The sequence below is a fragment of the Polyodon spathula genome, chromosome 24 (genome assembly GCF_017654505.1).
Source record: "Polyodon spathula isolate WHYD16114869_AA chromosome 24, ASM1765450v1, whole genome shotgun sequence".
Classification (NCBI taxonomy): domain Eukaryota; kingdom Metazoa; phylum Chordata; class Actinopteri; order Acipenseriformes; family Polyodontidae; genus Polyodon; species Polyodon spathula.
Genome location: NC_054557.1, coordinates 20,979,166 through 20,988,761, shown reverse-complemented (window position 1 = coordinate 20,988,761; position 9,596 = coordinate 20,979,166). Strand labels below are relative to the sequence as shown.

General features: G+C 35.8%; 1 protein-coding gene across 2 annotated transcripts; it reads right to left on the bottom strand.

Annotated features, from left to right (window-relative positions):
* Window positions 1–284: 284 nt before the first annotated feature.
* Window positions 285–8,511, bottom strand: LOC121298721. 2 transcript variants are annotated; one of them, XM_041225928.1, is made up of 6 exons: window positions 8,392–8,511; window positions 6,150–6,443; window positions 4,554–4,802; window positions 3,740–3,787; window positions 2,908–2,993; window positions 285–969 (listed from the first exon to the last, which is right to left on the bottom strand). In XM_041225928.1, the coding sequence occupies exons 1-5, from the start codon at window positions 8,462–8,464 to the stop codon at window positions 2,929–2,931; spliced, it is 729 nt and encodes a 242-aa protein (XP_041081862.1). In that variant the 5' UTR covers window positions 8,465–8,511; the 3' UTR covers window positions 285–969; window positions 2,908–2,928. The 2 variants fall into 2 exon arrangements, with proteins under 2 accessions (XP_041081862.1, XP_041081861.1); XM_041225927.1 differs by lacking the exon at window positions 285–969 and adding an exon at window positions 2,215–2,604.
* Between the last annotated feature and the right edge of the window lie 1,085 nt (window positions 8,512–9,596).

Below are 9,596 nucleotides of genomic sequence, written 5' to 3'. Positions count from 1 at the left end.
ACCAGTCAGCAGTGGCACGATAAGGGTTAATGGCCTCCAAAGAGCTGATTTTATTATTTTTTTCTCTTGTTAAGTGTTTTTAAGTGGACTTTCTTCAAAACCTGTTTTGTTGTCACAGGGAAAACAATTAAACTGCTAGTTGTATGTCACACGTTTGCTACATAATTCATTAAAAAAAAATTATAACCAGTTCTGTTTTTCTGGGTCCTTTTTGTCATTTTATGATTGTAAGGGATATGACAATCCTCAGGTCAGACAAACAACTCTGTACCCAGACAATGACATTTTAATATACATTTTTAACGTGTTTTTTTTTTTTTTTTTTTTTTTTTTTTTTTTGACCACTGGACAAGTGGTCCTTATTTTGAAGTGTAACACAAAACATAAAATATAAGATCTCAACGAATGTATTACTTCTGGTAATCCTTTCAGTATATTAAAAACATGACAGAAATGGTACTATGATCAATAATCTTAATTATTTTTTAAAACGTTTTTCAAACCTTTAGTATCTTGAAGTATTTGCTGAACTTGACTTGAAAGGATCTCAAACCGCTGATGGTATGGCCAGTCCTTCTGTTTTAAATGTCATTTGTGGTGGTTGATGTTGCCGCCTGTGCTTGGATTATGCGTTACAAAGCTGGTTTCCCAGAATTTCAGACTGCCTTCCAGTGACAAATCTCTTGTTTTAATGGCACTGAACAAGCACCAGTAGGTCGTTGCCCATCTATTGCGAATTACAATAATACCTTTTGAATATCTAGCAGTTTTTAAACAGTAAGGGGATCTATGCCGAGTGTTCGGAAGTGTTTCCACCCAGAAAACAACTGTGTTGGAGCTTGCAGTTAAAATAAGTCACTCAATTCATTTTGCTGTTTGAATCAAATGCCAGATTAAAATTAAAAAAAAAATAATTAAGAGTAATCAATTCAGTATGGAAGTGTCATTGTTTGTACTTACCTGAAGTACCTGGGAGAAGAAAAAAACAAAAAGACGTAGTTATAAATTCTGTAAAATCATACTAGTTGCAGTGGCATAGCCAGCAGGGGGCAAACATAGTTTTATTGGTTAATATATTAATTATACAGGAAAAACAATATTACATCTATATGCATACAATATACATTTAGTACCGCTTGCGTGTCTAAAGAGCTGTTTTACAGTGATCCTAACCTGCAGTTCAGTAAAACAAACAAGGAAGATGTGGGACAGGGCAGAGCAAAAAGTTTTTATAAAGTTGAGAAAGGCCAGTTAGATTTGGATAAAGACTTAGAACATTTGCAAATATAAAGCACTGTAATGTATTAAACTAAGGTATGTATATTTGAATGGGGTCTAAGTGAAAACTACTTTTTTTTTTTTTTTTTAGTCTAGTAAGTAAAAGCTTTTGCTTATAAAATGAGGTTCAAATCGATCAAAGAAACTCTGCAAACTTGCATGCACTTCACTCAGATGTTTAAAAAAGAAAACGAGATGGTTACCAAGCCAAAATTTTACAATACTGGTCTGGGGAATTTTAGTCATGTATAATAATATAATAAACCTAAAAAAAAAAAAAAAAAAAAAAGTACAAATTAAAAATGGTTAACAAAATCATTTAATATCACGTTTTTTATACTGTGTAGAATTTTGAGTTACACATGTGTTTACATTTGTTTTAGTAAATTTTGTACTTTCATACTATGATGCCAGGGGACACAGAAACTACTTTTCTCGTAATGAGCATTACGTTCTCTTCAGTTTTTGCTTTTTTTTTTTTTTTTTTTTTTGTGGTCCACAATAGCATGTTTTAAAATGTAAATACGTGTTTTCCATAACACGTTTCTTTCAAAACTGTACTAGAGCTATGTTGCCAACGTAAGTGCAAAACCGGCAAGATTTGTGAAAGTATTCTGTAAACTACAATCACTGCATTAGAAATGTGTACAATCCTAAACCGATAAGATTATGTAGTTAGAATTTGAGCTCGGAAGAGACTGAGAAGGCACAGATGAAAGCCGAGTTGGAAAAATTGTTGTAACATCCACAAACTGGGAAAAGAAAGAAACGGGAACAATTATGCCGAACGTTTTGAGTTATGCAGTAGAATGAACTCATTTTGCTTCATAAAGTCTAATGAAACCTGCTGAATAATGTTATGTCAGCATATTGAATTGCATACCGCTTTGTAGTTTTCCATATAATGAAAAACTGACAAATATTTTTTTTTTAAAAAAAAAAGTTGACATTTCAAAATCTAACATGAATTACTGTATTAGTATAAGGCTTCCGGTAGACCTTTTCGCAATATCATTTTGTAGTTTCTTTGATTACAAGATGCTAAAGAAAATATCTAAATCATGTTTCTTCTAGATGATGCAAAAGTTTTGGCCGTAGCTATAGCTGTAGATTCCATCGAGGGCAGTTAGATTCCATTACGTGGGAAATACTGCTCCAGCAAGAGCCAAGCCTTCATGAGGCAAACAGTTTACTCTTGATCCCAATATGTCTGCATGGCTTATGTTGATCAAGTCTTGACAGGCTTTAGAATCTTATTTTTTCTGAAAGAGGTCTATAGAGGAAGTGTGCCTCCACATACAAAAATTGACGATGTCATTTTGCAACCTGCAATTAAGTGACAGAAACGGAGACATTAGATTATAGGGAACTATTTCAAGCTAGTTCACTAACAACCGGCTGATACCAGTGTACTTTATTAAGCGCTTGAAAAGACAAATATTACGAGATTCACATACCTTACCTGGTGAGCCAGTCGGAGATCCCCGTTTGCCATGCCTTTTAACATCATCATCTAAAGCCCATCAACAATGTGGTGAAATGAAAACGGACCAATTTGTGTGAAGCTGTAATTTACGACCCCTTGTGTAAAATAATGAAGGTGGTGGATTATTTTTTTCTAACACTTGCCTGATCTCGGTCCTTTATGGTTTACTGAAACAGCATCGCCACTGCTGCGGCAAGAAGGATAAACACCAGAGATAAGTTCAAATGATCTAGTACAAAAAGAAGAAAAAAAAACATGGTTTTCAAAAGCATTTTCAGCACCATGTACCAAAAAAAATTCCAATAATTAAAAGTCACACATTTACAACTTAATCATTATCACTATACACAATAATGAGGCCACTAGTTATTAACAGAAATTAAGCAATGATATCAGTTACCAGTCTCTAGAAGCAGCATCAGACACAACGCTGGCGTGTGTTGGTGGACGATCCTGATGCTTCTTGAATGCACCTCCAAGTGTTGCTGTTTTATACAGTCTCTACACCACTTTGCATGCAAAGGTTAGTTGCTGGCTTATCTCTGTGTGTCAGCAACATTTTGACCAGACCTCTTGCTTGCACAGGTCAGGTGAGGTCAGTTCTGCTCAATTTATTGCTCAGGCATTAAAACATTCTATCTGTACACACTGCCCACATACACACAGCTGCTCCCTCAATGGTAGTTTTATACTTGGAATATTTTCATTAATTTTCCTTACAGAATACACACATACATTATGAATTGGAATTTTTTTCTTTTTGTTTTCCAGTGTTCTTTATTTTCACTTCTTTGACTCGGCTGAAGCCTGTTGTTGCAGCGTTGACAGCAAATATAAATTCATAAATATTCCCTTTTCTTACGATATAATTTATTTGTGTTATATACATTCTGATCATTCATAGCATTGCTGGAACATAGTATTTGTAGTGTGAATCCATTGTTAGTAAACTGTATTGACGTCATGTATATTTACCTGCCCCTGCACCAATCTTGGGCCCTTTTGTTCTAGCAGAATGATCGTCTGAAATAAAATATTTTGGTAGGGTTGACACAGGGGGAATTTGGTTAACAACAACAGAAGTGGATTCTGTGAAAACCATCACCTCTAGCTTTGTTAAAACAAAATACAGCATTTGCATAATTGCAATAAGGACCATTCCAAAAGATTGTAAAAACTTCCACAAACCTCACAATGCAACTCGAAGTTACTTAAAGCCATTACACACCTGATGTGATGCGACAAAATGAATACAGCCTATACTTTTGATAAGTATCTTTCATACCCCAGGTGATAGAACAGATGACACCTGGGTGACGCGAAATAAATAGGATTGAATCCTATTTTTCACGTGACAACTAGGGAACTGAGCAATCAGAACAGCTTCAATGCAACGGTGTCCACCAGGCTAAAGCAGTATACAAAATGACTGAGAAAAAATAGCCAGAGCTTTATGACAAAGATCATCGCAATTACAAAGATACAGAGATTAAATATGTGGGAGTCCATTTCGAAGGAACTAGGTAAGTTGCTAAGTATGAGTTATCGCAATATATATTGAAGTACTGTGCAAGATAATTTCACATCATGTTGATGAATATGTACCAGTCTGTGTCTCTGTGTGTATGGTCAAGTCGCTGCAAAATTATCTTATGTCCTGATGAATAATTGCATCATGTCTGGTGTGTAGCAGCCTTTAGTCTTTAATTGATAAAAACTGCTCTTTATAGGGGCCACATTCATTTTGTAATTCAAATCTTTGCAAGTCTATGATTGGACAATGCCTTACCTTTAACTTGCAATAGAAATGAAGCTTCTGCTCTTCCTTTCCCTGCTTCATCCAATCTGCATCGGAATATTTCTTTGTCATCAGACTTGCTGACGGTAAACACCATCTGCAGTGGTGCATCCTGAGATGTCTCCCTCCGGCCCTCTGCATTCATCCTCAAGGTGTAGGACCCACAGTTCACGTCACATTTCAATTCACAAGTTACGATAACCAATTCTCCAGGTATCGGATCCTTAGGGTCTGAAAACACTGGGGGGAAAAAAATATATTCAAGGCCAACACCAAAGGTTAAAGGCTGCACTGTTAAAGAATTAGATAATTTATTTATCTGTTTAAAAAACTAATAAAAGTATCAAAAGCCAAGCTTAGCATGTCTCTGAGGATCTATGTTCTGTGGCAGCAACAGTCTATCTTCTTCTTCTGTAGTTAGTTAGCAGACACTTTTATCCAAAGCAACTTAGAGACGCCCTAGCACAGCTGCCATCTTATTAAGGTCCATGGCTGGTGTACATGAATGTTAGTAAGATCTGACCTCACCAAGATAGCATTGACCTATATTTTTGAATAAAAATGGTCAAATAATTGTTTTCTTTTTGTTATTGTTGTTGTTTGCTTATTTGATGTAGGCTTAGGAGATTGTACTTTTATTAAAATAAAAAAAATACAAAATGTGTGTTACCCTCATTCAAAATGACTCAAAATACTTTACTATATTGGCCTTCAACTTTTATTTTTCGAAGTGTCTTCTATTTTGTTTGTGACTTCAGCAAGTGCTTTCATTCTCGGTTCAGTAGTTTAAGGTATCACAAAATTATCAAAAGGGTAGTCGGGGAGAAACTTTATGAATTTTCAGGAGACAATGTTTCCATGCAATACAGACATGGAAAGAATGTAAATAGAGGAACAGTTATTACGTTTCACGTGATATAGCTGAGAAATGGATTTTAAAGCCTTGGGTAAAGGATGTTTCCATCTACTCATGCTTCCCTTTTTGGTTTAAACCTCTCAACTAAGTTATGTGTGTGTATGGCAGATAAGGAAGTATTCATTACATTGCTTGTACATGTAAGAGTTTTAATATCCCTAGCTTTACAGATCAGTGAGGATCAAGTGGTCCATATATTCCAATATTGATAGTATTGATATATTAATATTTGATAAACAAACTGTTTGCATACAACAAAATCTAAATGTGGTATTACGCTAAGTAAAAATACAAAAAAATGGAAGTTCTCAGTTTGCTTGCCTTTCCATCCAGGAAATAGATTACACTTGCGTTAAAGTGCACAGCGATCAGAAAACAAGTCCAATGATCAGAGGTGTCTTTAAACTCGAGCTTTTCTAGATCATGCTTTTTAAAATGAAAAAAATAAACATGGTTTCATAAAATAAAAAAGACCTATATGGTAAATAGATGTGTGTAAAAATTCTAAATTTTCCAGAATTATAAAATTCTGGAATTTAATTTCAGCTGCAGCCACTTTCAGTGCAACATACATTTACTTTGCAAAAAAATACTGTAAGTTTGAAAATGTGCATGTTGTAGCTGTAGTACAGAACAGCACTACAGGGAAACTTGAAGGTCAATCCGCTCACCAGTCAGGAATAGCAGCTGTGAAGCCTGGTTGCCATTGCATTGGTAACTTCCAGCATCTTCAGGCATCGCTCTCTGTATCATCAATGAGGAGTCAGCCTGGAGCTGGAACCGATCCCCGGTGTATTTCATTCCTTTGCTGACTGTGCCGTCCTGGTGTCTAGTCAGAATGGTGTTTGCAGTTACATGTCCTATCTGGGTCTGCACCCACTCAACCACACCGTCTGCAGCTGACTCCACTCCCCCACAGGGCAAGCTCACTGACCTTCCCTCAGATGTGTAGTATCTGTGATCATCTGTGAGCCAAAGTTACAAACACATCAAGAATGGAAGGGGTATAGATGATTGCCTACATTTTAATATCCATTGTTTTCATCCTGCACAGATTCAAATACTCTCACTAAAGCAGAGGGAACACAAAGCCACTATTTCAGTGACTTGAAACCTGGATCCAGGAGACCAAGTTTGAGGCAAATTTACTGTATCGAACCCCAAGTCTGCCCCAGTGTGCCATGCAGTGGCCTGAAACCTAGTCTCCTGAAACCAAGTTCCAAGCCACAAAGTGACCTTGTGTTCCCTCAGCTTTACATGTGCTAAAGACGTTTTTTCTTAAAATCTTTTAAAAGCAACATCAAAATTCAGTTACTGTAAGTTTGAAAATGTATATAAAATGGCTGCTGTAGCTGTAGCACAGAACAAGCCCCAGAAAAAAACACAGAAAGTTTGCAGTTAATTGTCTGTGAGTGTTATCACCACCATGGGGGTCAAGAAGAGCTACTTCCTTGTAGTGAGCCCTGGGCAACGTCTCTGATGGCAAAAAGCTCTTCAAATTGAACTTAACATGCAATGATTAAACAAAGCAATGTTGGGCTTGGTTAGTACTTGGATGGGAGACCACTTGAGAATACTGAGTGCTGTAGGCTGCATGTTAAGCTCATGTGAATATATATATATATATATATATATATATATATATATATATATATAAATATCACTGTTTCCTATACAGTCATACTGTTTATAAATATACATCCTCAAATTTTGAATTTACAGAGGCAGGAGATTTTCATTTCTGATGTACGTTACTGACATTTGTTCATGTGATGCCTGGTTTGCAGTTTTTTTTTTTTTTTTTTTTTTTTTTGTGGTTTCCTACAAGGGAACCGAGAGCTGCCTTGTTTATCATGTAACCCTCTCTGCTGGATTATTTACTTTTAGTGGTAGCTGACAAAGTAGGTTTTCATTCTCGAAAAAAAAACCCACAAAAAACAAACAAAAGTCATAGAAATAATGCTGTATTTTCTTTAGGCAGCAACAAATATATGATAAATGTGTATTCCGAGCTCTACTTGGCTATACAGCACAAACGTGGAGCTTGGTGTCAGGTTACAGTGTTTTGTTCTTTACTGCAGGAAACTGTTTAGATGGTTGTCACAAAATGAGATTGCACAACAGGAAATTAGAATGTTGACTCTAGCTTCGTGTTTACATGAACCTATTTTAGTGCTTTAATGTATCTCATGTATTACAGCCAAGGATAGAGTCACCTCTCCAAAATATTTCACAGTCCCTAAGCCTTTAAACATTTTATTTTTCTCAAAAAGGAATAATGACTTGAATGTCTTCTACTGCAAGTTCAATATGCTGTAGCATACCTAGTTTATTGTATTATAACTTTAGGATTACAGTACATGTCATTGTATTTGAATTCTGGAATTTGATGCAGTTTTAGCATTTGACAATTGCACACAGCTATCATGTTTAGTTACTTAGGATTTAGTGCTAAGTAAAATCTAATCCTTGAGTCAGATTAAATTGTATTTTTGGTAGCATTATAAAACATGTTTTGTGGCAGCATAGCAAAACAACAAACCCAACCCATGATGATACAAAACAGAGAAAGAAAAGACAGACTGATACGCTCAATGAATGCTAAGGCATTTTATTATTGCAAAGCCCAAACGGTGTCTGCTTAAACATTGTAAGCACAGCAGAGGACCGGCACCCCTCTCACTGTGACCATATGGGTGTGTTCTTTTTCTCTTAATATTTAAATGAATTTCGTGTGTGGCCTATCAAAGTCATCAAATTAGATAATCATTAATTTGCCTACTTTTACCATTTTCCAGTAAGTTCCGTTACAATGGTTTGGTTTTTATAGACACAATCACAACAGAAGCAATGAGGTGTTCTAGTAAATTTGAGCACTACTGTACATACATAAACAACAATAAATGATCTTACCGCTGATTGAAGGATGTACCGCCGAAATGAGCAGTAAAAGCTGAAAAAACAGTGGTGCATGCAGTCCCTCCATGACCTGCCTCCTCTATGGAATCAGAACAGTTACTTTGCCTCTTGGTAGAAACACTCCGAGACACATTACAAGCATGCTAGATATTGATTGGTCAGGTCTTATATTTAAACATGCAGTGGGATTGGTCACCACAGAAGTACTTGTGGGGAAACTTCTGCTTTTGAGTTCACCTGTTTAGTCTGGGTGCTAAATATACATTCAGTTCAGTAAGCAAGGACATCTAAAAGTTGTGCACCATATAGTTTTAAAAGTACAAGTACAGTTGCGTCAAAAGAGCAGGGTTATTTGAAATAGAAATACAGAAAACAAGACAACTCCTAAAACACATTTCAGATGCTTGTGCTTTCAGCCACAGATGTGATCGGCAGGAAAGAGACTCCGAGGCTCCAGTTTAAGTTATAGAGCACTGTAACAGGGCTAGGAACCCTATACAGGAGAAGGAGACAGGGCAAAGCCCTGCTCCTATAAAGCATATGTGTTTTGTATTATTATTATTATTATTATTATTATTATTATTATTATTATTATTATTATTATTATTATTATTATTATTATTATTATTATTATTAGTAGTAGTAGTAGTAGTATTATTATTATTATTATTGTATTTGTGTAAATATGACGGCGTAGCCATGTTATTGTTTATTTGTACTTATTTAAAAATATATGTGATGGTGTAACTGTATTTTTTTTGTTTTTGAGAAGTGTGTATGGAAAGCCCCATCACAATTAACAAAAAAAAAAAAAAAAAAACCTTGTGCAGGTGGTCCGCTCCTGAATTAATTAAGTGATTCATTTGTTGCTAATTGGAAGATGGTCGCCTGTATAGGCCTCTCTGCTCTTGGGGTGGGTGTTCAGAGGAGAGAATGAGATCACTGAGTTTAAACAGAAACTTTGTACAGGATCTGAAAGCGATTGCCCTGCCTGACCTGAGTTTTGTTGTGTTTCGTGTGTTCTAGATGTGTTTTTGTTTGAATATTTATTTTGCTCTGTGAGCAGTGTTTTTGTTGAAATATTTCATTTCATTTTTGTTGCTTAAATAAATGGTGCTGCAGTGTCTTTTGCCCTGCAGTACAGCATTTGGCGCTGCAGTGTCTTTTGCCCTGCAGTACAGCATTTGGTTTTCCTTCCT